General features: G+C 50.9%; 1 protein-coding gene across 1 annotated transcript in view; it reads right to left on the bottom strand.

Annotated features, from left to right (window-relative positions):
• Positions 1–14183: 14183 nt before the first annotated feature.
• Positions 14184–27212, bottom strand: part of CASTOR1 (cytosolic arginine sensor for mTORC1 subunit 1) — a 38692-nt gene continuing 25663 nt past the window's right edge. Inside the window, exons 3-9 of the mRNA XM_050923865.1 lie at positions 21677–21870; positions 21083–21215; positions 19618–19741; positions 18686–18799; positions 18043–18125; positions 16294–16388; positions 14184–15414 (exon numbers count right to left, since the gene is read on the bottom strand). Of these exons, the coding sequence (XP_050779822.1) occupies positions 15349–15414; positions 16294–16388; positions 18043–18125; positions 18686–18799; positions 19618–19741; positions 21083–21215; positions 21677–21870 (809 nt within the window). The 3' untranslated portion in view covers positions 14184–15348. The remainder of the gene's footprint in view (positions 15415–16293; positions 16389–18042; positions 18126–18685; positions 18800–19617; positions 19742–21082; positions 21216–21676; positions 21871–27212) is intronic.

Raw genomic sequence — 27212 nt, 5'->3', positions numbered from 1 at the left:
TAATCTCTCTGTGCTTCAATGCCCACCTGTACAGGGACTAAAGGCACTGCCCTCCCTTGCAGGGGGCCGGAAGGATAGCACAATTAAAGACTGAGGGGGACTCAGATGTGGCTGGGGAGGGGGCGTTCCTTGTGACACTGCACCCCATATTCTTCACAGAGCTATAATAATAATTAATGGAGATATCCTATCTCCTAGGACTGGAAGGGACCTTGAAAGGTCATTGAGTCCAGCCCACTGCCTTCACTAGCAGGACCAAGTACTGATTTTTGCCCCAGATCCCTAAGTGGTCCCCTCAAGGATGGAGCTCACAATGCTGGGTTTAGCAGGCCAATGCTCAAACCACTGAGCTATCCCGCCCCCCAGTATGATTATTAGATGTATTTTATGCAAGATAGATCATGTAAGGTGTCATTGAAAAGGTTATGATTTACTAAATATGATTATCCTATTTGTATGCATGTATCATTTTTTGTATCTGAAGTTAGGAATATTGACTATGTATCTGTATTACAAATGTTTTTACACATAGGGTACACTCACTAGGCAAAAGGTTCAATCTAGATGGCTGGCTGGGAAGGACCCATTCAGGTTAATGAGCCATTAGGGCAGAATAGGCTTTAGGAAAAGCTTATATCCCACCTGGGGGCCTTCCTGAATACGCTGCAGACACTCATGGCTGCTGTGACACTACAGTGACATATGACCAGGTCACCTGGTGCTGGACTTCATCTTGGAATATCAGTGTTTTTCCATTGACTGGTATGGGAACTAAGTTTTGAAACAAAGGGTTCCCACCATATGAAAAGGCTATTTAAGGCAGCGTAGTGATATCATTGTGGTTCACTGACTCCTGACCCAAAGAGACTCCTGGAAACACATTAAGGAACAAAGACTGAACTGGGGGAAGTGCTGGACCCAGGCTAAAGGCACTTTTAGCCTGTGAATGAACATCTGGGGATTCCAAGCTGTAAGCAAATGCATCTTACCCCTTAAGAATCTGCAGCCTGCTTGTATCCTCCTCTTAGGGTGAGGATTTGCTATTCATACCCGATCTACGTAGCATGTTAAGGTCAGTTTGCATGTTTTGTTTATGTTAGGTGATCTGCTTTGATCTGTTTGCTATCCCTTATAACCACTTAAAATCTATCTTCTGTAGTTTAATACATTTGTTTTTGCTTTGTCTAAAACCAGTGTGTGGGAGTCAACTCAAGGCAGAAAGCTGTTGTATATTCCTCTCCACATTGAAGGAGGGAGTGAATTTCATGAGCTTAAGCTGTACAGTTCCCTCTGTAGTGCAAGATGGTATAATTTGCAGTTTACACTCCAGGGGGTGGGGAGTGTCTGAGTAGGTGGGATGTTTCATAGCTGGAGCATTCCCATGCAGTGCTGATCACAGGGTCTGCATGTAACTGCAGCTGGGTGTGTCCCTACCTGTATGTGTGCTGGTGAAAGTGCAGGCTGGTCACAGCAGTACAGTATAAAGGGAGCCCAGGCTGGTGGGTCAAGGGGGCTCAGTAGAACCCCAGTTCCAGGAGGCACCCCAGGGGAACCCATCACATTCCTATCAAAGGCCCTGTGACTAGTTTCAGTTTTAACATCATTTCAGGCTGAGCCAGCCTTGGAAGACAGCAGTCAGCATGGAAGAGGCCAGCAGAGGACAGCCTACCAGCCAGCTGAGCAAAGGAGAGTTTCCAGCATCTGGTGACAGAATAGCAGATCTACGAATAGAGGGGACAGGTTAGCTAGATCAGCAGCCATAATAAGTACACCCTGCCCAAAATCTAACTGCCCATCCAGAGCTGGAAATGCATGGGAAGTTTTCCTGCACCACTAGCCCAGAGGGGGTGAAAATTCATAGGCAAATCAATACAATGCTGTGCTACCTTATACCTTATAGTTTCCTGACAACCCACTTTCCACACTGGACACTAGACAGCACAGACAGCATGCCATGAGCAGATGAAGCCAGGAAACGAAATCCACCTGTCACAGCCACTGGTGCTGATAATCCAGGCAGCTCAGACACTGCAGCAATGTCAGGTGAGCGTGCCGATGAACCGAGCCCAACAGGCTGAAATATGCATTCATGCTTGCGAAGGCTAATTCCCTGCTCCCTCTTTCACTAGGAAGTGTGTGTCTAGTTACACTAGTAAAATGTCATCACTGGCTGCTTGCTTAATTTTTTCCCTAGCATGGAACCTACTTTGGATCCCATAGGAGGTGGGAAGGGGGGTGCAATGGTGCAGCTTCCGCCCTCAAGAGAAGCAAAATTCAACCCCCTGCTTGTAATTTTCTGTCTAATACCAATTGCATGGGCACAGCCATTTTTAATCCCAGATAAGAAGGCGGTCGCACTGTCTGAAGCTCCGTTTCCTCTGCAGGCTGCTCGCTGGGGCCATCCCCAAACAGTTCCTCCAAAATACAGGCCCATGCTGGCCCATCTGATCCATCCGCTTAGCCTGGTCCAGGCGGGTCTGCTCCTATAACTTGGGGGCTCCCTTCAGTGCTGTCCCTGTTCCCTCTGCCTCAGTGATTATCAGCACAGTGTGCAGCTCAGGAGACAGGCACACCGGATGGCATGCTCAGAGGTAGGCAGGGTTCCCAGCACCCAGTCAAATTCTCCCTAGTAGAGGCAGGGAGTTCCTAGACCTCCCAGTCCCACCCTCTGCTTTGCAGGAGATGGGCTCAGGGCTGCCCAGAGGATTCAGGGGATCTGGGGCAAAGCAATTTCAGGGGACCCTTCCATAAAAAAAAGTTGCAATACTATAGAATACTTTATTCTTGTGGGGGCTCCTGCAGGGCCCGGGGCCTGGGGCAAATTGCCCCACTTGCTCTCCCCCCCCACCCAGGTGGCCCTGGATGGGCTTGAGGTGCTCAAGGAGCACGACAGCTCCAGGAGCAGGGATTGGTGCTTAAGGTCCTGAGCTCCAAGCCTACAATGTCTGTATGTAGGTGCCCACCGTGCATTCCAGTGAGAAACCTCGACACAGCACCTTAGCACAGGGACTGCTACAGACTCCAAGACTCATCAGCATTAATGCTGCTTATGACCATATGGAGTCAGGATCCTCGCTCAGCACGGGTGGGGTATTCAGCCTCAGACTTTTAAACCAATTTTAGGGTTTTTATTTAAATGCAGCCCCCACTGATTGGACAGGGCAAGATACAGAGCAGCAGCCTTCATTCACATCAGGGGCTACAGCCACCCAACCCCCCTCCAGCACCCTATCAGACTCTTCTAGTTTGTCCTGTTTGGGCAGCGATTGAGACACATGATGATTAACGGGAAGGTGAGGGGGAGGGAGAGTCAGAGACTTTCTCGAGGGAGAGAATTCAGTGATACAGAGGGGTGCAGCATGATTTTCCCCAAGGTTATTTTATTCATAATGGATGAAATCCCCCCCGTGCAATGCTGATGGGTGTTGTTGGGGGTGGTAGCAGCAAGGTCCACTCCTTGCGCTGGCAATCTGGGTATGGGCTGAATTTCACCCTGTGCACCAATCGTCCCACTTGGAGCAGCGCAGCTGAGAGCTTGATCACACAGGGGAACTAACCTCAATGTGGGGAATAAGCTATTTTGCAGCAGTTATTGTGGAGTTAGAATCACAGACTCATAGACTTTAAGGTCAGAAGGGACCATTATGATCATCTAGTCTGACCTCCTGCACAACACAGGCCACAGATCACAATTCTGGAATAAACGCGATTTCATTGCAACATAATGCAATGTGATTTCATTCCACTCTGGAGCTCATAATGCAATGTGATTTTATTCCACTCTGGAGCTCATAATGCAATGTGATTTTATTCCACTCTGGAAGCTCATAATGCAATGTGATTTTATTCCACTCTGGAAGCTCATAATGCAAACGTGATTTTATTCCACTCTGGAAGCTCATAATGCAAACGTGATTTCATTCCACTCTGGAAGCTCACCAATTATTTTGGAATAAAGTGACTCTTTAGAGCGTACAGACAGCATAGTCTACCATTAGTAACTGTGTTTATTACAGGAGGGGCTGAGGGCCAGCTAAGATAAGGGCACCATTGTGCTAGGCCCTGCATATATGCAGAGTAGCCCTGAAGAACTTACAAGCTAAAGAGACCAGCCAGATGCAGGGTGGGGAAAGGGGTCTAACACGATGCGCTGCACAGCTGCTCTGATCAATCTCCCCATGCAGAACACCTTTCTCTAGTCAGCTAGAAACTACACCTCCCTCTCCCGCACCCCTACCGCCACATCTTTCATCCTCTGGAGACTGGTTCAGTCCTGGCAGGAGACAGGCTGTCTGGAATTCTCCTTCCCCCACAGAGTGACTGTGCCCCCACCCTCCCTGGGCCCTTGAGCTGCCTGAGAGGCTCTAGCAGGCAGCCAAAACCAATTGCTTGTGGCAGATTGTTACCATGGTCAAAGAACAGCTTGGGGAGGGGGGGGAGACTGCTGAGCTCCACATGATAAGCCAGCTGATGGTGGGTAGGAAGCAGAGGGAGGCAGGGCTAGTCCATTATAGTCTGGGGCTAAGTGAGACAGGCTAGTGGAGTAGCAGGCAGCATGGTATTGTAAGGACTGTCTAGTGGAGATTGCGCCCAGTCCTGGATTTCTATGATTTAATAAATAGAGACTTGGGTTCATGTCCTAGCTCAGCCATCGCCTGCCTGCACAAGTCAAGTCACTAGTCTGTACCTCAGCTTCCCCATCTGTAAAATGAGAATAGCACTTCCCTACCTAACGGGGTAGCGAGGATAAAATCCAGGAGCGATTGTAAGGCACTCGCATACTACAGTAAGCAGGGCCCTATAAAGTAAGTGTCTAGAGCGATAAACACAGCAATTCCTCTACTCTCCTAACCTGATCAAGGGGAAATTCTCTCCCCTGTTGTGCACAGTGCAGGTCTCAAGGACTAACAGGAGCCTGGCATGGCCCCAAAAGGGCATAAGGGCCAACTGCCTATGAAGCGTGACAGGAGATTCCAAGCTGGAATGCCCCTTGGCTGAGCAACGGGCCTCAGGGCCATGGTCTCCCAGGATCTGGGAGGCTGCAGCAGTGCAGGGAGCCTGCTGTTAACGTGCTGGGAGGGTGGCTCCTGGTGGAGCAATTGTAGAGCAGGAGAATGAAAACTGAGGCACGTCCTTGATTTCAGGGCCCTTAGCAGCAGCAGCCCAGCTAGCTCCTCTCAGGCCCCTTCACTCCTGTGTTGCGCGGGGATAACGTATTCTCCCTTCAGTCATTTCCAAATTACACTTAAGAATCCAGGGTCATTCCCTCTGTCTGCCCTCCAAGGATTCTCTGGCTCAACACATGTGTGGGCAGTTTCCCATGTCACTCAGCTCAGTCTGGGCTGGGCTGCCGGGATCTCCAGGAATTTCCCTGCAAAGCAGAGCATGAGCACGCACAGCCAGACCCAGAGCAGGAGCAGGAGCAGGGGGCAGCCGGAAGAACGCAGTGCAGAGTGCTCACTCTAGGCCCAGGAGATTCTCCCCCAGTGCTGTCACATCCTGGCTCTTTTTCATCCTCCGACTGCAATGACACGTTCAGATCGTCCTTGGTGGGGAGTGGAGCAGCGCAAGCCAGGAGAAGACGTCACAGCTGCAGATAACAGCAAGCTATGCGAGGGCACGGCCTGATGAGATACAGCCGTGTGGGTGTTATTAATGAGCCCAGCAGACTCTCCGGGGGCCTTGGGAATGAACCCTCTCCCCGCTGTTCACAGCCCCCCTGAGGTAATGCCTCTGGATTACTTGGGGGCTCACTCACTGCCCTGGAATGAGGAAGAGGGAGAGTTGGAGAACACAGCCCATGATGTTCAGCAGGCCTGCCCCCAGCCCATGCCTCTCACTGCTCCAGGCCAGCTTCCTCATGGCGCAGGCTCCTGCGGACTCAGGGAGACACTGCTGCAGTGCAAAGGAGAGCCTGTTGATGTAGCAGCAAGGGCAGATGCGCAGGACTGAGATTGCGCCGTAGGTTTCGACTAAGAGGAAGAACGTTCTTAGCGAGAGACAGAGATGTTATGGCCCAGTGAGCCAGGAACACCCAGGGCCGGCGCTTCCATTTAGGCGACCTAGGCGGTCACCTAGGGCGCTGGGATTTGGGAGGGCGGCAGACTGCTCCGGTGGACCTCCCGCAGGCGTGCCTATGGAGGGTCCGCTGGTCCCGCGGCTCCGGTGGAGCATCCAAAGGCACGCCTGCGGCAGGTCCACCAGAGCCATGGGACCAGCGGACCGTCCGCAGGGATGCCTGCGGGAGGTCCACCGGAGCAGCGGGACCAGCGAGCTGGCCCTGCGCCTAAGGCACCAAAAACCCTGGCGCCGCTCCTGGGAACACCCAGTCTCATTCCAGCTTTGCCTCAGTCTCATTGTGCAACCTTGGGCCACTCACTTCCCCTTCTGTGCCTCAGTTTCCCTAACAGCCTTCACTGTCCTTTAATAGTGACACAAAGAGTGCAGCAGGGATAATAGGGCCAAGCCCAGTTCTTCTCCTTCAAGTTCTCCTTCTTTTCCAAGCTGGCTCCACCGTGAAAGCTGCTCATCCAAGGAAGGGTTTAGAACATTCTGCCTAAGAGAAGGATGGGACAGCACCAGCGGTAATGCTGGGCTCTGCAAGAACCTGTGACAGGACAAGGCAGAGGCACAGTGAGGGTTTCAGATGGGGGAGGCTGGGGTTGCTCAGTTGGTTCTGGCAGACACCAATACTGACACTGCCCGAGTGCTGGGCAAAGGGGTGAATGGTGCAGGTGCAACGGGTAGTTAAGGCCAATTTTTTTCTTTCACTCAAACAAAATGGTTCCTTGGAGCTGCGAGTGAAATTTGAATTTGTTTGAGGGGCTTTTTGGTTTGGGTTTTTTGTTTTTTTTTTTTAAATAAAAAGTGACAAAATTTTAAACAAAGTCTGACTAGTGGGTCTGGAAAATGTTAACATAAACATTGTGCCCGGGGAGGGGGGGGGGTTCACCAAAGCAACTGGGCAAATTTGACCTCTGCACAGTTCAGTTGCTCCACATCTACCTTTGCTGGCCAAAAAACTGAACATTTTTTCCCATTTTTGCTCTAGTCAACAACTTCAGTTCATTAACCTGTTCCATTCCACTCCCAGTGAGGCAATGGGGTATTATGGCCAGGAAATAGGGGGGAAGGCTAGACAGGGAATCAGATCCACATAGATGTGTTTTATTTTCCAAATTATTTTGCGAAATTCCACCTCGCTGGGACCTCTCCCAGTGGACGGGAAGGACAGCTCAGTGGTTTGGGCAGTAGCCTAGGCCCTGGAAGGCCCGGCTTCAAGCTCCTGCTCTGTCGTAGACTTTCTGTGTGACTTTGGCCCAACTGCTCAGAGGTATTTAGACTCCCAACGTCCATTGAAATCAGTACCTGTTTCCCATCTCTAACATAATAATGACACATCTCTACCTCACAGGGCTGTAAATAAAAGGCATTGAAGATTATGAGGTGCTCAGACACTCTAGGAATGGGAGCCAGAGAAGGACCTTAGATTGATTTGTAATGAGCAAAAGTTTCACTTTCATGCTGCCTTAACAGGAACGTTGTGCAAAAAAGGGGAGCAGCCTGAAAACCTGCAACAGAGCAAGAGTTCCTGCATTTGGGATTTCCTCGAAACTATTTCACTCACCTCTCCCAGACCCACCTGGGCCTCTTGGTGTAGGGTCCTTCCACCCTTAGGGCCAGCTCCATTAAAGGGAACCTCATGTCATTTTGAGCCAAGCACCTTTAAGATCTAGGTAACTCTAAACCTCACTTGCTTTTATACCCTTGGCTGGCTTCACCTCATCGGCCTCCATGGGTTATTGCTTAGGGGCTAAAAAGGAGGGGAAGCCAGAGCCACATCGCTGTGGATGAGGAATTTGGGCTTACACAAGCACAAACGGTCCCCACAATAAATAGATGTGAATGGGGAAAGCATTCTGGGTAGTATGTAAATTAGCATATCATCTACAGCATTCCGGAGTCAGCAAAATTCTGCTCGAGGTTCAAAAACCACAGGGCTCATGGAAGGCCTGGGCAGCAGAGCTGCTAAGGTACAAGCCATAGGGAAGTGATTATTCCCCTTTATTTGGCACTAGTGAGGCCACACCTGGAGTATTGCATCCGCTTTTGGTCTCCCTCCTACAGAAGGGATGTGGACAAATTGGAGAGAGTCCAGCAAAGGACAACAAAACTGATTAGGGGGCTGGGACACATGACTTATGAGGCGAGGCTGAGGGAACTGGGGTTATTTAGTCTGCAGAAGAGAAGAGTGAGGTGGGATTTGATAACAGCCTTCAAGGGATGGTACTTGGTCCTGCTGTGAAGGCAGGGGACTGGAATCAATGACCTTTCAAGGTCCCTTCCAGTCCTATGCTTCTATGATTCTAACTACCTGAAGGGGGGTCCAAAGAGGATGGAGCTCAGCTGTTGTCAGTGGTGGCAGATGACAGAACAAGGGGCAACGGTCTCAAGTTGCAGTAGGGGAGATCTAGGTTGGATATTAGGAAACACTATTTCACTAGGAGAGTGGTGAAGCACTGGAATGGGTTACCTAGGGAGGTGGTGGAATCTCCATCCTTAGAGGTTTTTACAGCCCAGCTTGACAAAGCCCTGGCTGGGATGATTTAGTTGGGGCTGGTCCTGCTTTGAGAAGGGAGTTGGACTAGATGACCTCCTGAGGTCCCTTCCAACCCTAATATTCTGTGAATGGAAGCTGAAGAGATTGTCATGGCAAGGCCCAAGGGGACAGAGCCTCCTTGTAAATGGAGTACCCTGTACTCCTCACAGCTCTTTGTACAGGTGGGAAGGGTCCCCATCTTACAGAGGGGAACTGACACAGCCCACAGACAGGAATGGCCACCATAGCTTCTGGGTGCCAGCTCTCCTCCCTGGCCCCCCCTCTCAGCCTGCAGCTAGTTTGTTCCTTTTCAACTCATCGCTGCATTATGGTGACTGCAGCAGCACCTAGAGAACCCAGCTGAGAGCAGGCATCCTTGTACTGGGCACTATACAGAGTAAGAGAATCTATGACCTGAGAGTTTAGTGTCTAACCTCCATCCCCAATGTATTTCATGCACTTTCAAACTGGATTATAGAACATGCATTACCTGGCCAGTTAGGCCCCTTGGAAGAATCGCATCATGTGTACCCAGGTATTTGAATTAAAGCAATTTAAAGCCCCTGATTAGGCAAGCCCAGAATGTAGAAGACAAAGGGGAAACTGAAGCAGGGGTGAGACTAGAACCCCTTGGCTATCCATCCACAGGCTCAACACAGCCCTTGGCTCAGCCCTTTCCTGGCCAGATTTGCTAGCATGGCACTGCTGTGAAGACAGCTGCAGTTGTTTAATGCTGCCTAGGCAGCCTGGTATGCCAGAGTTCACCATGCCTGGGAAATGGTCCTGCCCCTCCAGGGAAGCTGGCTAACACAGAGCATATTTTCCATCACCCACACGAGTGAAAATCCCTTGTGGCTGGGGAAATGGTGTCAGGGCTCCCCACCCCTTCCCTGAAGCAGGCTGCGAAGTCTGTGGTTAACAGGTCTTCCCTCCCATGCAGAGTGTCAGCACTCGCTGCTGAGGGGGAAGCAGCAAGTTCTAACCAAGGTGAGAGACGCCTGACCACAGGGATAGACAGGCCTCATGGTAAAGCATAGGGCGCCTCCCATCACCACCCCTTCCCTGATCTCACTCAACTCAGTGTGCAGGACCCATCAGATCACAGGGTGTAGTTCATCCCTTCAGCTGTTTAGGCAAGAGGATATTGCCTCCTCGCTCCCACTCTGCAAGCTGGCTACATTCTCCAGAACCAGCAGTAGTTGGCTTTGACCTGCCCACAGCCCAGGTGGCAAGCATGTTTCACACCCATGTCCCTACGTGCCAGGACCCAAGAGCTGTGCTTGGCAGAGTCCAACATTTCCTTTAGGCAAAGGACAAGCTGGGCCTCAGAACAGAAGGACTGGAAGCAGGGGGAGATTTCAGTTATAAAACCACACAGGATTTCCCCTAAAGATCACAGGTTATTCATGTGTGTCAGCTCCCCCAACCCCCAGCAGCCTCAGGCCCCAGCCTCAAGGGGAAGCCAGCAATTAAGTCCATCCCCACAGATCCCTGCTCTGAAACCAGCAGCTGCCCCCTTCCCTGAACTACTGATGCTGCCCATCAACCCAGCCAGCAAAGGGGGGGGGGTGGATGAGGGGCTGGGGAAACACGGCCAAGACAGAGCCCCTCAGAGAGGCGCAGTAACATGGGACGGAAGGGGAGAAAAGCTTCCAAGTGGACACCAGAGAGAAGGCTGAGGTAAGGTAGCACTTGCTCACATCTGGCCCCTGCTCTGTAGAACAAGTATCTACCTTCCATCACCCTCGGCTCAACAGGGCCCACGGGGTGGGGGCGAGAAGCAGCTGCCCCAAGAGCTGGGCAGGGGTAGCGGGACACAAGGCTAGCACTTCAGGCAGAGTCCCACAGCACCCAGGTGTCTGTCATGCAGGCTGACCCACCACTGTGCTGCGGATAGCTCCAGAGGCGGCACTACAGCCAAGAGGGTTGAAGCCAGAAGAGGTGGCAGCAGTCCTGGCCCTCTCGGCTTAAGGCATAGGGCTGGGAGTCTGGATGCTGAGTGCTCCTACACATACACTCTTCCATGTGACCTTTCCTTGTCACTATCACCTCGGCCAGGAGGGTCTCAGAGCTCAGGGCACTAACATCCAAGCCCCCCCTACACTGTCTTCCATAAGGACAAGGTCCAACTTAGGCCTCATCCGGCTTTCCTCCCCCAGGTTGTCTCCCAGTTCCACATGGGGTAGGATATCTTTCTCCCCGTGTTCTATCCAAAACCACATTCTTCAGGTACAGAGCGTAGACTGCATTCCCTGGATGTCCGCAGAGCTCTAGTCTTTTACATAAATGGTTTGGTCCGTTCAGAAAATCAACCCAGCTCGACTGCGGTGGTGGATAGGATGAAAGAGCTCCCGCTTTCATCTCAGCGGATCTTTGTGGATCACGGCCTGTGTCCGGGAATGTTATTGTCGAGCTAAAGTCCCTACTCTGATTACGGCCCATTCCACAAGGGCGCAGGCCTCTTCTACGGCGTTCCTGGCCCAGCTCCCAACTCAGGAGATTTGTAGAGCCGCCCCGTGGTCCTCCATCCACACGTTCTTGTCACACTACGCCATCACGCACCAGGTGAGGGATGAGGCAGCCTTCGGTCGTGCAGTGCTTCAGTCAGCAGTGAACGCCGATCCCACTGCCTAGGTTCAGGCTTATGAGGCACCTGCTTGGATTGGACATGAACAACTACTCGAAGAAAAAACGGTTACCCAACTTTTAGTAACTGTTTTCTTCGAGATGCGTTGTTCATGTCCATTCCAACACCCACCCTCCTGCCCCTCTGTCGGAGTGCCGGCAAGAAGGAACTGAGGGGGTGGAGGGTCGGCGGGCCCCTATATAGGGCGCCGCAGCGGTGCCACTCCAGAGGGCACCAAGGCCAACCCTATGGACGCTGCTAGGGGAAAATCTTCTGGCTGGCGTGCATGCGGCACGCACACACCTGCTAGGAATGGACATGAACAACCACCCTAAGAATTAAGATTTTCAGGTTTGCTCCAATTTAGACACCAAATTCCAAAATCCTTTGCAGAATAGAACTACTGTTCTCTGCTTAGAGACTGTTCAAAAATAATTGTCCAATTTCTTCACCCACAGCCTGATCCTTGCATTGCATCCCACCCTATAGCTTGAATGCTCACCCACGTCAAGGCACCTCCTACCTTGATTGTTGTGACTTCCTCTTCCCCTTGTGCCCCCCCCCAATACTGCCTCTCTCAAAGCCCCCAACAAGCTGCCCCTTCAGACTGCTGCAGCCAAATCAAGCTTAGTATCTCACACTTCAGGCTGCTAGGCCCTGTGCTTGTCACACTCACTACAGGAACACGCCTCCATTCCAGGGACCCAGAATCATAGATTATTAGGGTTGGAAGGGACCTCAGGAGATCATCTAGTCCAACCCCCTGCTCAAAGCAGGACCAATCCCCAACTGGCCCCCTCAAGGATTGAACTCACAACCCTGGGTTTAGCAGGCCAACGCTCAAACCACTGAGCTATCCCTCCCCCTGCTGCCATCAGTCAGCATGTTCCATTGGGGAAGCAGTTGGTTCTGCTCCACTATGAATTCCTGGCAGGACCCAGCAGCTATTTGTGAGTTAAAAGGAAAAAGTGACTTCCTGTCCTGGTAAGGACACCAGAACCAGTATGTTCTGGTTCTGTTTTAACATCCTACTGCTTATTCTGTATCATGTGCACCATGAGCTGCTCGAGCTTTTCCAATTTCCCAAGTGGCTGTGCTACCATAACACAAGGGCTTTTGAATTAGCCTGGCCCTAGACTGCAGCACCCAGTAGCACTTTAGGAGCACGGGCAGTTGCAGTAGAAGTGAAACCTACTAACAAGGGAATTGGGTAATATGATCTTCTTAAGAACTACAGGCCTGTAGTTTGTTGCTTGCTGCAGCAGATTTGCTGAGAGAGAGAGAGAGAGAGAGAGAGAGAGAGAGATTACCCGTTAGACAGCTGCCCTTCTCCATTCCTAGGAAAGGAAGAGCTGGCTTATCAGTATTTCGCTCCCACCCCCAACTACTTGTTTAATTCCTGAGCAACCTTTGCTGCAGTGTGCCTCTCCCCCAAGGCCAGCTTGCCTCCTTGATGTGTTGAGAATCCATAATGGTGCTGGCCCAAAGACCATTTCCCTAAACCCCTGCTCCCACCTTCCCTAGTCCAGTACAGCTAGAAACACAGCTAGGTCCCCATTCCCTTTGGCAATGAAGTGGAGGGGTTAGAACTTGCCTAGAGATGGATTTTTGGTCTGTGTAGTAGATACCAGTTAAGTGCCCTTCCATCCTTGTTCAGGGCCTCACTCCTCAGGGAAGCCCATGGCCCCTGAAGTTTATGTTCTGACACTGCAAAGCTGGACACTCGGCGCACGAGAGAGGCTCTTCCCCTCCAACACTTGGCAGATACACAGCAGCAGCCACCAAACGTTCAAAATGGGAGATTTATTGACATTAAAAAACTATGCAAAAAACTAGAAGATTAAGGAAATCTGGTTTTGCTGCACAAACTGGTGGGTATCTTGCTGCATCGGCAAGAAACTCAACAGGGATAAAGTTACTTGAGGATGAACCAGTCAGCCACTGGGCTAGCAGCCAGAGGCCTTTCCTATGCACACTAAACAGATGAACAAGAGTCACTCATGGAGGACAGCTGCCCTTTCCCAGAAGATGACCCTACATCACATCACCCTGCTGTTCTGAGAACCTGCTCATGGCCTCCCTGAACACGCCTAGTCTACCCCTAAACTCTTCATTGTGGCACACAGGATGCCCCATCTAGAGTATTTCCAGCAGCCCAGGTCTGGCTTGGATGCTGGGCAGTGGACCATAGCTGTTTCTCAAGGGTTTTCCTATGCTAAGGCATGGTGGGAGTGTTCATCCTGGCTGAGAAGGGCTACTGCTGCCAACCCAGCTTGCTCCGTTTTGAAGGCTCACAGAAAAGGGAGTTGAGCGGTAGGTTGAAATCCAAGACCAGGCTCTGGGAGAATCTCTTCCAGTCACTGCCGACAGCTGTTCCCTCATGTAAGAGACACAGCTGTGCTTCAAAGGGGAATGAGTTTTGAGAGGAAGAGTGCCCTTGCGATGAACTGGAGATTGAGCGCCACTCCCTTGCAGAAACAAGGAAAATCTTTATATGGTAACAAGCTACTCATTCACCTAGAGGCAGCTTTCGTGGCTGCCCAGGAAGGACAGCCTCACCACCTTTGGGAGGACCACCCCCATCTCTGGGAAGCAGCAGGCCTTGGCAGAGGCTGGGAGGGGGGGTCCCTTGAAAACCACTGCCATGACAATGCCCCAGAAAACAGGAGTGCAGGAGACACAAAGAGGGAATTCCACCTCCCTGGAATCCTCTTGTAACCATAGGTTATGTTGTGACTCCAGTCTGAGGGGAACGTGAAAGGGAAAACACACACACACGGCTCCTGGATCTCTCAGCATCCATCACAAGGGTAGCTCCAGCTATCCCCATGCACACTCCAGCTGCAATGCAGGCACTTCCGCCACACAACAACTCAGACACGCTTTTCTTTCACAACTGTCTTGTGCCAATCTGGGGAAATTCTCAGCTTCACAACCAGCAGATTTGTATATTTCCCACCCTCCTCCCTTCCCCACATGGAGTTGCATGTACCCTGGAAATCCTAAAAATAAGTCAGCTGTCTAGCACACTCCATTCTGGCACAGATGCCATCCCGCCCATCAGATGGGAGTCTGGGTCAATCAGTCCCTGCTCCCCTGCCCTAAGGAGAGAGGGCTTATAAAAGCATCATATCTGAGTGCAGCTAGGCAGCCACAGAGGGGTTTGGGTCACACATTTCCCAGCATTATAGAAAGCAGAGTCTACCCTAGCAAGTTCTCTGCTCCTCCTTCCTTGGGAGGGCCATGCTACAAATAGGGGCCATTCTTACATACTTTAGGTTACCTGCAATTCTTAATACTGTACTAAGCCGGGACTGTCTAAGAGGCCGAGCGTTTGTCTTGAGCACCTGGCAGGGCTGTTAACACTGCTACAAGACCACACAAGCCCAAACAAGTCATTTCTCCCACACCCTTGACCATGTGTCAGGAATGATTGTACCATAGCAACCTCTTCCTTGGCACTCAGCCGCTAGACAACCCAGTGCCCAGCACCTCTTCTCACGCAGCCAGTCACTGCCCCCGACACATGAAGGGAAGAAACTCCCTATCCCCTACCACATACACAGAGATGCTCACCAGCCAGCCTTTAGGAAGAGCGCCCCACTGCTGCCTAAGCTTGGCATCGCAAATGAAATACTAAATACTGGAGGCTCTATGCAACTAGGCAGTTGGCTACAAAAACAGTCGAAGGAAAAAAAAAATGTGACAGGCTTGACTCCACGCTGAGACAGTTACAATCCACAGGTAGGCAACATCTGCCCAACACCAGTTCATGGTGGACTCTGCTCCCTGAGGGGTGGGTCTGGGGATACAAGGAGCCCTGGGGCAGGTAACACTGAAACTGCTGCAGGAAACTCAGTTCCCCAGTGGGACGCTCGGGAGCCTGTCAGAGCCAGCACTCCCAGGGAGAACACAAGGACTCTCCCGCTGAAGCCCAGGGCTTTCTCCACAGCTGGAGCTGTGCCCCACACTGCAGGGCAAGCCACACCCCGGAAACTCGAAGACAAAGAAGAGGCCGCCATCAGAAACAGGAGACTGGAGTGTTCTCTGCCCTGCTCTCAGTGTTGAGTTCCCCCTCGCCTTTCCGGACAGGTGTCAGAGCGCACGGGAGCTGCCGTGCCAGCTAGCTACTGCTCTCCTGGCGCTTCTGGAGCAGCTCGATGATGCTGTCAATGCCTTCCTCTGGGACCTAGCAGCAGAGAGAGGAAGCCAGAGCTATGTTACCAGAGACAGAGCTGCATGGCCATCACTCCCTTGCCAACTGTACTTGGAAGGGGGGTGCTGGAGGGAGGACTGGGTGAACCCCAGAAGTCTGTTCCCATGCAGCTCCACAGTGATCACCAACTCCCACTGCAAGGTGGGATCAGATCTGTCTCCCCAGCTCTATTTATCCTCCCCTTGGCAAGGAAAGCAAGATCAGGACCAAGCTAGTTATCCCCTGCCTTCTCCACACAACACGGAGACAGTGGAAAGGTGGCAGCTAGGCAGGGCTCCCAGAATCCTCACGGCATCCCTCTTCTCCCAGCCTTTGTGGGGCAGGCACTGACAGCCAACAGTTCAGTAACAGACGTCCTCCTGGACCCACCTGGGATCCCTCCTGCTGCCCCACACATTCTTGGTACCAGCATTTCTCACGCTGCAGCCCTGGCTTGGCACTAATGCCAGGGAGCAGCAGCCAGAGCCAGAGAGGTTGAGTCTTCAGATGAGATGCATTCCTGTGCCTCCCACCCTGAGCAGGACCCCCGCAATGGGGCACTGACCCCTGCGCTGGTGTCAGAGCAGCCAGGATGAAATGCCACCATCCAGGGAGCCATGCAGGGCTCGGAGACTGATGAGCCGCAGGCCAATGGCGAGAGGCCCATTCAGACAGGCCCATTCAGACAGCGAGGCAGTCAGGTGGCCTCATCCCCTTGGAATGTCTGTTCCCAGCAGGGGGCTCTGCCCCCCCCCCCCCAGGGGCTGGGAGAGAACTCCTCAGTTAAGGGGCTGAGAAGCTGGTCAATTGCCAGCATCTGTTTGCCCGCTTCATTTCTAGCATGCTGAGATTTGGGCAGGGGAGTGGACTTACCAGGGCATGGTCGAAGTTAAAGGTGCTGATGTAATACGCTGATATGTCTGCATCGGCCAGAGGCTCGGCGATCTGAGCCACAATCCCACACTCATCTGAGGAAGGGGAACAGAGGGGCCAGTGTGGGTACCAGCCCAGTGCCTCTGGAGACAGCCTCCTCCTATCACCCATGTGCCCCTGCCCCATAGGCAAAGGGCTCTCTAAGCTCTGGGCTGTCCAAGACCGAGCTGGCAGACTCATGCCTAAAATGGGGTTTGAGCAGGGGGCTGGACTAGAGGACCTCTTGAGGTCTCTTCCAACCCTAACCTTCTATGAACTCTAATACGATACGGCCATGAAATGAGTGCCTCTTGGCTCCTGGCCAGGCAGCCCACAGCTATTGCACTCCCCGCCACTGAGCGGCCACAGGGGCTGGGGCTTCACGGTCAGGCACCGGTGTTCAGTACCAGCATGCTTTGTTGCTCTCTGGGGCCCTGATAGGCGGCATTTTGGCGGATGCTCCACCGCCATCACGCCAGACGAAAAGGTTGGGGACCACTGATCTAGTCTGACCTCCTGCACAATACAGGCCACAGAATCTCACCCACCCACTCCTGTAACAAACCCCTAATCTTTGTCTCAGTTATTGAAGTCCTCAAATCATGGTTTAAAGACCTCAAGGTGTAGAGAATCCTCCAGCAAATGACCCATGCCCCACACTGCAGAGGAAGGCGAAAAACCTCCAGGGCCTCTGCCAATCTGCCCTGGAGGAAAATTCCTTCCCAGCCCCAAATATGGTGATCAGCTAAACCCTGAGCATGTGGGCAAGACTCACCAGCCAGACACCTAGGAAAGAATTCTCTGTAGTAACTCAGATTCCACCCCATCTAACATCCCATCACAGGTCATTGGGCATATTTACTGCTAATAATCAAAGATCAATTAATTGCCAAAATTAGGCTATTCCATAATACCATCCCCTCCATAAACTTACCAAGCTTAGTCTTGAAGCCAGATATGTCTTTTGCCCCCACTACTCCCCTCGGAAGGCTGTTCCAGAACTTCACTCCTCTGATGGTTAGAAATCTTCGTCTAGATTTCAAGTCTAAACTTTCTAGCGTCCAGTTTATATCCATTTGTTCTTGCGTCCACATTGGTACTAAGCTTAAATAATTCCTCTCCCTCCCTGATATTTATCCCTCTGATATAATTATAGAGAGAGCAATCATATCCCCCCTCAGCCCAGGGCCGCTCGGGGGGGAGGGGGGGCAGGAGCAAATGGGGCAATTGGCTCCACAGGGGCTCCCCCACAAGAACATAATATTCTATAGTTTTGCAACTTTTTTTAAAATGGAAGGGGCCCCCAAAATTGCTTTGCCCCAGGCCCCTTGAATCCTCTGGGTGGCCCTGCCTCAGCCTTCTTTAGCTTAGGTTAAACAAGCCAAGCTCTTTGAGTCTCCTTTCATAAGGCAGGTTTTCCATTCCTCAGATCATCCTAGTAGCCCATCTCTGAACCTGTTCCATATTTAAGAAGGATGAATTCAAACTGGGAGACCAGAACTGCACACAGTATTCCAGACGAGGTGCAGACTGCTCTGCCATTGGCTTCTGTGACTCTGGGCGGGTCACTCTGGGCACACCTATCCCCTGGGGATAACAGCCTGCCTTGCCCACCAGAGTGCACTGAACATCTCAGCCTGGGAGGGCTCAGTGCTGCGCTGAAGGCAGCTGATACACTGGGCAGGAGAGCTTACACCTTGTTCCACTTACCGAAGCCCAGTGGCTGCCCGCCAATTCTCACCATCCGCCAGAGCTCCCCAGAGGAGCTGGTCAGCAGCAGGTCACTGGGGAACCTAGAAGTGTTTAATGGAGTACGTCACTTCTGCCCTAGGACCGTTCTCATTCCCCCACTAGCTGGCATGAGCCAGGGCACAGACTCCCATGAAGCTGTTCCTAGAACCCTGGGCCCACCCTAATTCCAGGAGTGGTTCCCCAGTCCTTAATGCCCGAACCCTCTGCACAGCCCACCTGCTGACTTGGGACTGGGGCAAGGAGGAGAAAAGCCACACTACTCCCAAAAACATCACAGCGGGGGGAGAATGGAAGCAGGCAGGAGCCAACAGGAATGTGACTCCTCCAGAACCCCAACCTCCCAATCCCAAGGCCGAATCTTCAGAGTATGTGGGCCAGGGCCGCCCAGAAGGGGGGGCCAAGTAGGGCATTTTGCCCCAGGCCCCGCAGGGGCCCCCCACGAGAATATAGTTCTCTATAATATTGCAACTTTTTTATGGAAGGAGCCCCTGAAATTGCTTTGCTCCAGGACCCCTGAATCCTCAGGGCAGCCCTGATGTGGGCAGCTTTAGATGGGGTGAAGGACACTGGGTCCATCTTCTCGTGGATGAATGGTACCTACTTCTTCTGGGTCTCTGCATCCATGACGATGGAGATATAGCCCTCGATCAACGAGAAAGCGAAAAACCTGATAGAGTCGAGATCCTGACTGCCTGGAGCAGCTTCCTTTAGAGGGCTGCAAACACAGAGGGGACAGAGGAGTTAGCCCCAGAAGCACACAGCAGAACATAGCCATTTCATGGCTGGCTCCTGGAGAGAGTTACAGAGGTGCAGCCCCCCCAAGCGGTGCCTTTACTTGGAGTCAGGGAAGTGCCTTGTTGGCATCTTTAATACCAGCTGGCTGGTGATGCCATGTCTAGCCCAGTGCTGTGAGTAACAGATCTTCTGGGCCAGCCCCTGAAACAAGCCAGGTCAGACCCAGCTGCTCTATCTACAAAGCCATCTCCCCTCACCTTGAGCACTTATTGTCTGATCCACCTCCTGCTGGTCAGGAAAGTCCTCCTTTTCCCTCCCCCAGCTGAGCTAAGGCTGAACTCCAGCCCACCCTCTACTGGGGGATGCTGTCCTGTAGGAAGACCCTTTCTCCAGCTCTGCCTTTGACAAAGTTCTTTCAACCCCAGTGCTGCATGCAATGTCCCAAGTGCCATCCAAGCCAGGTGCTGGCAGGCTTGACATCACCACTGTAGCCCCATATGCCCCCATAGGGCATTGTGGGCACCTCCAGGTGCACTGCAAAGGCCTTGGTCCCCCGCCCATCAAAGCCCTTGGGTGCCTGAAGGTTCTTTAGCAGTTCATAAATTCTTCAGAGATCTGGAGGTTTTTGGCCACACTCCAGCCCTCCACCCTTCTCTTCAGGGTCTGTGCTGAGGTGAGAGGCTGTCCCCACACTTCCAGCTGCACTCACCTACACTGCAGTGCATTTTAGTACAGAGAATGCCTATGCTAAGGGGTGGGGCTAACAGTCTCCTCCCACTGCCCCGCGCAGCTGCCTACCTGTGTGAATAGAACAGGACGTCTATGAGCACGGTCGCAATGGCCGGCAGGGTGTCAGGAGCCACAGTCAGGATGCAGAACCTGTTCCGGGGACTCTGCACAGGGTGCACGGTAGGGCTCGCCGCTGGGAGGAAACAATCACTCATACAGCCCAGACTGCCAGAGCACGAAGCACCCTTCTCATGCATGGTGATGCATGCAATATCATGGAGCTGATGGTGCAGCAGCATGGCAGGAGTCTGAGCTGGCAGCAGTAAGCAACTCTCACGAACTCAAACCACTTGTAGGACTAGCTGGGGGTGATCAGTACCTGGCCCCACAGATCAGCTTACCCTGGAGACTAGACACTTCAGATGTGAGCCAGGGTAGCACAGCAGCGCCACCTTGAGGAGGTACTGCACAGAGACTGACATTTGGATGAGGAAGAGGAAAAATCAACAGGGCTCAGTTCCTACAGCTACACTGGCAAGGAGCAAATGGAAACAAATCGGCAGAGCAGCATATGCTGCAGGCAGAGCAAGGGGCTGGGCCGGGACAAACCAGGCAAGCTCGAGCCACCTGCACAGACAGCTGCTTCTGTGCGCAGAGCAGGTGCTCAATGGAGCAACTCAAACTTGAGGTACTAGTGCCCTCCAGTGGCAGAACTATGCTACTGCTACTCTGGGCCATCTAAAAGTGTACCTTCGGTCACACGGTCTATTAATGCTCCATTTATAGGTGGATTAGAATGGGTTAATAATCAGATGTTACAGGTAGTTTTATGTGCTATACACTGTTACAGGCAAACCAGCAGAAGGCATGACAGATTGGACTAATCACCACTTATTAAAAGAACATGTATTCTCTCTATAAACCATTTATAAATGGAACCTTAATACATGCGAGAGCACATTTCTGATTGTCCCCTAGCTAGACTCCAGTCTCTCCCTGGATCCCCAAGCATTTCTGGTGTCTACCAGAGTGGCACCTGCAGTCATATGCATGTAATGCCTGGTGCATATCACTGGCAGAAGCAGGACTGCCTAAGAAGGTGGGGGCGGGGAGAAGAGGGGGAAGGAAAGCAGTTTGCGCTAGGTACTCTGTTTGAAAGAACCCCAAGCCAAGTGTCACGGTAACCTGGCACACTGGGTCACAATGCCACTCAGAGTTTTGGCCTGTCCATCACAGAGGGGCTAGGCCACTAGGCCAAAGCTGAGTGCTGCCAGTTAAGTGGAGGTATGAATGGTTCATACGCCGCACAACGTGTCTGGGGACCCCCCCTGGTTTACCACAGTCTGACCCGTTCAGTAACTGATCTGTGCTGGAGTAGCCGGAGCCAGAGAACAGAACTGTTCATGCTGGCAGGGTGAGCCCACAATAGGTAGTTTTCTGTTGCAGGGGACAGTGGAGTTGCTCATTCAAACCCCTCCTACATTCTGCAGAGGACAGACAGGGTGAGAGCCCGGAGGAGCAGTCCTGGACTCACCATGCTTGGGTTTCAGGAAGCCGTTGCTCACGTCATCACAGTTAATAGGGATGGACTCTCCCTTCACCTCCTTGTAGATATCAAACTCGCCGGTCAGCGTATGGATCACCACAGGCAGGTCCTTCTCCCGCACCTGGGGAGAGCAATAGACCTCAAGCCTCACCCTTCAGCTTAACCTCCCCCTGAAAGTCTGCTGTCTGCTTGCCATTCTTCTCTACCCCCACAAGGAAGAAAGAGGTGAGCTTCTAAACCCACATCTCACCTAGCCCACCGTCCATTCAACTGAACAGCACGCAGGGAAAAATCTCACGCACGAACCTTCTAGGGTGTCTCATATTGCTATGGCGAGGGTAGCCTGACCCCTGCTATTCTCAGAATGGCACCCAGTACCCTCTGAATCACATTCAGTATTGAAGAGGTGAATATGTTCATCAGACTGTTGCCATAGGAGAACCTGCACCATTCACCTAATGAGGGTTTCTCTGTCACACTCTTTGTGTAGTTGCTTGGGGCCAATTAGAGTCTTTCACCCACAGCCCCGCTCGAAGGAGCCTGCCACAGGGGATGGCCCTGGGGAGAAGGTGGGGGGCTCACCAGGATGAAGTCCGTTTGGTAGGTAGACAGCATCAGCACCGAGACATTGTGCTCAGCCAGTGGTGCGATGACGGACTTGGCAATCTTCGTCACTCCTATGGCCTGGGAGCTGGTAGAGGACCTGCCGTTGGACAAGACGTTGAGCACCAGCCAGGTGGAATCCACCACCTGCATGAACTCTGATGGGGGCAACTCTGAAATGCCAAGAGGCTGAGGTGAGACTCCAAGCAGGGATTCAGACTGCAGCATTAGAAACAGACATATCAGGCCACCTAATGACTAGGTCACCTAGCACCTATCCCTTCCCAGCACCAGCTCAGAGTGCTTTACCAAGCAGTTACAGGTTATCAGCCAGTATACAAATTGGGAAACTGAGGCACAAGCTCTCACTGAGCTGCTCAACATCATGCAGCCAGAGGGAAATAAGCCAGTTGCATAGAACTGTTTCAGTACATTCAATGCATTCCCATTAGCTACGCTGGCTATTTAAGAAACCTTATTACATTATTTGTATTGCAGTAGCACATAGGAGCCCAGCCATGGACCAGGACCTCACTGTGCGAGGTGATGTACAGACAGGACAGAAAGGGCTTGCACTTTGACTTCACAACCACTAAGTCAGTGGCTCTCAACCTTCCCAAGCGACTGTACCTCTTTTAGGAGTCTGATTCGTCTTGCCTACCCCCAAGTTTCACCTCACTTGAAAACTTGCTTACAAAAAATCAGATCTAAAAATATAAAAAAGTGACAAGGCACACTACTATTGAAAATTTGTTTCCTCTCTCATTTTTACCATATAATTATATGGTGAATCAAACAGAATATAAATCTTGTACTTGCATTTCAGTGTATATTACATAGAGCAGTATAAACAAGGTCTTGTATTAAAATTTAATTTGTTCTGACTTTGCTGGTGCTTTTTATGTAGCCTGTTCAGTTGATGTACCCCCTGGAGGACCTCTGTGTACCCCCAGGGGTATGTGCATCCCTGGTGGACAACCATTGGAATAGCTGGCCTACACTATTCCAGTTACAGTGCTCTCTGGTAAGCCATCCCACAGCTCCTGACAGCGCTCCCAGAAATGGTGGTTCTGGAAGGTTCTGAAAGGCCACCTGGGATGCAGTGAACTCCTAGGCCACAGGGCCGGAAGGGAGCACTGTGATCCAGTCTGACTGCCTGTCTAACACTGGCCAGAGACCTTTCCCTGAACTAATTTGTTTGAACCACAGCATCTCTCAAATATCCAACTGAAAGAACTGCCAGCACTGAGAATCCACCACAACCTTTGGGAAGTTGTGCCACGGGTTAATTGCCCTCAAAAATTTTTACTTTATGTCTAGCCAACATGTCCAGCTTCAGTCTCCAGCCAGTGGCTCATTATACCTTTGTTAGGCTGACAAGCCCTCTGTTGTCAACTGTGTTCCCCATATAAGTACTTAGACTGATCAAGTTACCCCTTAATTGTCTTTGTTAAAAGAGATTGAGCTCCTTGAGTCTAATTATAAGCCATGTTTTCCAATCCTTCAATCATTCTCTCAGCTCTTAACTCCCTGCAATTTATCACTGTCTTGAACTGTGGACACTGGAAGAAGATTCTGGCAGCAACTGCATCAGTGTCAAAAGCAGAAGTAAAATAACCACCCTGCTCCTACTTTGTGTTCCCCTGTTTATGCATCCAAGGATTATATTAGCCCTTTTTGCCACAGCATGACAGAGGGAGCTCATGTTCAGCTGACTGGGCCCCATGACTCCCAAGTCTTTCAGAGTCATTGCTTCTCAGGATCGGGTCCCCACGTCCTGCAAGTACGGCCTGCGTTCTTTGTTCCTAGGCGTATGACTTTACATTTGGTTGTATTAAAACACTGCTTGTGCCCAGCTTCCTGAGTGATCCAGACCTCTCTGTATCAGTGACCTGTCTTCATTATTTACCACTCCCCAGTCTTTGGGTCACCAGCACACTTTCAGCAGTGATTGTTTTCTACCAGGTCACTGATAAAAAGTGTTAAGTAGCCTATGGCCAAGAACTGATTCCTGTGGCCCCCCACTGGAAGAAAAGTCCACATTTACACTGAGACCTATCAGCTAGTTTTTAAATCCAGTCAATGTGGGCCATGTTAATGCTGTACTGTCCTAATTTCATAATCAAAAAACTTGTCTGCATCCACACTGGCACCAGAGAGATGCAGGCTGAACATACTGCAGAATGAACTAGTTCTTAGCACGCACGTCCTCCAGTTGGAGCACACAGTCCCTTACAAGCATGCTATGGAGACCACAGTTCCTACAGCATTAGATTTCTCCAGTAAAGAGAAGGCCAATGTGTCAGCAGCAGTTGTGAAAAGCTATCTAGTCTTTCAACTCCAAGTCCTGCACCCTAGGCCAATGGGCCAAGCTGCCCACGCCACCACCTACCCCCAGCCTTTGCAGAACTGCACTGTACAGCCTGGTTTATTCAGCCTAGATCTAAGAGATTCTAAGCCAGGCCAAGCCTGGCTCAACATGCAATCCTGGGGAGGAAGGAGAGCTCCGCTCACAGCCAAGAGGCTCAGAGTCACTGCTTTCATCATCCCCACTCCCATAACTGCATTGGTCATTGGGGAAACCATCAATTGTCTCCACCGCTGACGATTGTGTGTGTCAGTGCTTGAGTCTCTGCGAAGTCCATTCCTGTCCACTCTTATGTTGTCAATCCATCTCTTCTTCTGTCTGCCTCTTCTCTTCCCCGGTACTGTCCCTTGGAGGATGATCTTGGATAGGCCAGATCTTGTTACATGGCCATACCACTTCAGCTTGCACTTCACGGTCAGGAGGTTTTCATATGACTCAGCACATTGGGTGGTGATGTTGTGGACCTCTTCATTAGTGAGATGGTTGAAGTAGGAGATGCCCAGGATTTTACAGAAGTATCTCATCTCTACAATCTGTATTTTCTGTTCAAGTGCTGCTGTAAGGGTCTATGTCACACACACATACAGAAAAATGGGAGATGACCAATGTATGCAGCAGTGTCAGTATGGATTCCAGGGAAATGTTCTTATTCCTCCAAATTGGCTTTAGATTTGCCATTGCTGCTGTTTGCACAGTTCTTGCCTGAATTTCAGCCTTGAATCCTTCATCGATGATGATTGCCCCCAGATACTTGAACTGTTTCACTGTCTCCAACTCTTGTCCACTGACAGTGATATGGGAGCTCATCCCATCATATCTGTCTGCCATCAGTTTGGTTTTCTCTGCACTGATTTCCATGCCCTATTATGCAGAGGTTTCATCCAATCGTTTCACAAGGTTGGCAAGTTGATCTTCGTTGCCTACCAGGCCATCAATGTCATCAGCGAACCGAAGATTTGAGATTGTTTGCCCCTCACCCCATGCTGGCTGTGCATGAGAGATCTTCTAAGGCATCAGTCATTGTGCACTTCAAGTAGAGATTGAACAGTGTGGGCGAAAGAAGGCAGCCTTGCCAGACTCAGTGGTGCGAAACCACTCTCCTATTGTGCCGCTGGTGAGAACTGCACTGCTGGCCTTGGCATACAGTTGTTTAATGGTAAGCATAAGCTTATTACCAACACGGTACTTCATGGATGCCCAGAGAGCTTCGTGCCATACTCTATCAAACACCTTTTTGAAGTCAGACTATCAGGGTTGGAAGGGACCTCAGGAGACCCTCTAGTCCAACCCCTTGCTCAAAGCAGGACCAATCCCCAAATGGCCCCCTCAAGGATTGAACTCGCTACCCTGGGTTTAGTAGGCCAATGCTCAAACCACTGAGCTATCCCTCCCCAAAAGGAAGCCAGTATGTTTCTGCCTCTCAAAGACATGGGTGTCCTGGTGGTGTTGCAAGTACTTCTCACATAGGACACTAAGGGTGAAAATCTGTTCTGTGGTATTTCTTCCAGCACAAAAGCCAGCCTGTTCTTCAGTGACGATATTCTCTGCTTGTGGCTTCAATCTGTTCAATATGACCATCAACATCACTTTGCTGGCATGGCTAATTAAGCTTACGGTCCATTAATTTTGACACAATTCCAGTTTGGTTTTCTTTGGCCGAGTGATGACTAGTGACTTTGTCCACATGGAGGGCCACTCACCTGTCTACCAAATCTTGTTGCAAATCTTGGTAGGTACATCTATTTCTCCTCTGAATTTCATCAGTTTGGCTGGGATGTTGTCAATACCTGTAGCCTTTCCATTCTTGAGTGATTTCATAGCTGTCTCCACTTCTTCACATAGTATTGGAAAGTCATCCTCCTCTGCTGAATCTAGGCTGGCAGACACTAGGATATCCATTTGTCTGATGGCTGTATAGATCAGAGCAGTAGTTTGTCCACCTATTGATGATGGCCTGTTCTTCTGTAAGACTGTTCCCTTTGTCTTGAATTGCGTTAGCTTTGGTCCATCTTTCCTTTGTCAGATCTTTAACAACCTGGAAGGCTTGTTTTCTATTTTTATTATTGATAAATGCTCTAAAATTGAGTGTATTTTTCACTCTCTCTCCTTGGCCATCTTCATTCCTTTCTTGATCTTTCTGTCAGTCACTCTGTATTTATCTGCTTTCTCAGTGCGGTTCTTGTCTCTCAAGTTCTTTTAATGTCACAATTGTAGTACTTCATTTGTGACCCACTGTTTTGTCTTCTTAGGTTTCCCAAGGATGTCCATTGCTGCCTCATTCATTACAGCATTGAAATAGTTGGTCAGTGTTTCTAGGTCTTCCTCTAGAGCAAGCAGAGGGGCAAATTTTCTGCTGACCATCACTTGGAATGACACTGCAATGTTTCGGTTTCTGAGTCACTGCTGGTGCAAGGGAAAGTGCCATGAACTGGTTTCCCTTATGGCGAGACAGCCAGGGTCTAGGATAGGGGACAGGAAAACTCATTCACTGGTTTGAAGCCTCAACAAATAAAGGTTCGTCCAAGATGGTTCATGCTGCAATGAGTAAGGTATCCAATGTGATCATGGATGCTGGGAGGCACAGAACAGCACAGCACCTGTCTCTCCAGCCTGGTCATCCCAGAAGCTTTGCAGGCCAAATGAAAGGTTAATACCCTTTCTGTGTAGGGGCAGCATAAAGCAAAGAGTGATGTTGTGGTGGGTGTGTGCTATAGACCACTGTATCAGAAGGATGAGGCTTTCTTCAGACAACTAACGGAAGTTTCCAGATCACAGGCCGTGGTTCCAATAGTGGACTTCAATCACCCTGACAACTGCTAGGAAAGCAATACAGCAATGCACAGACAATCCAGGAAGCTTTTGAAGAGCATTGGGGACAACTTCCTGGTACAGGTGCTGGAGGAACTGACTAGGGGCCTTGCTCCTCTTGACCTGCTGCTTCCAGAAAGGAAAGAATTGGTAGGGGAGCTAGAAGTGGATGGCAACCGGGGCAGCAGTGACCATGAGATGGTTGAGATCAGGATCCTGATGAACAGAAGAAAGGAGAGCATCAGAATACAGACCGTGGACTTCAGAAAAGCAGATAGAGTCCCTTAAGGAACTGATGGGCAGGATCCCCTGGGAGGCTAATATGAGGGGTCAAGGAAT

This window comes from Gopherus flavomarginatus, chromosome 15 (assembly GCF_025201925.1).
Source record: "Gopherus flavomarginatus isolate rGopFla2 chromosome 15, rGopFla2.mat.asm, whole genome shotgun sequence".
Classification (NCBI taxonomy): domain Eukaryota; kingdom Metazoa; phylum Chordata; order Testudines; family Testudinidae; genus Gopherus; species Gopherus flavomarginatus.
Note: the sequence above shows the minus strand (reverse complement) of the source record. Positions and strands in the feature narration are given on the sequence as shown.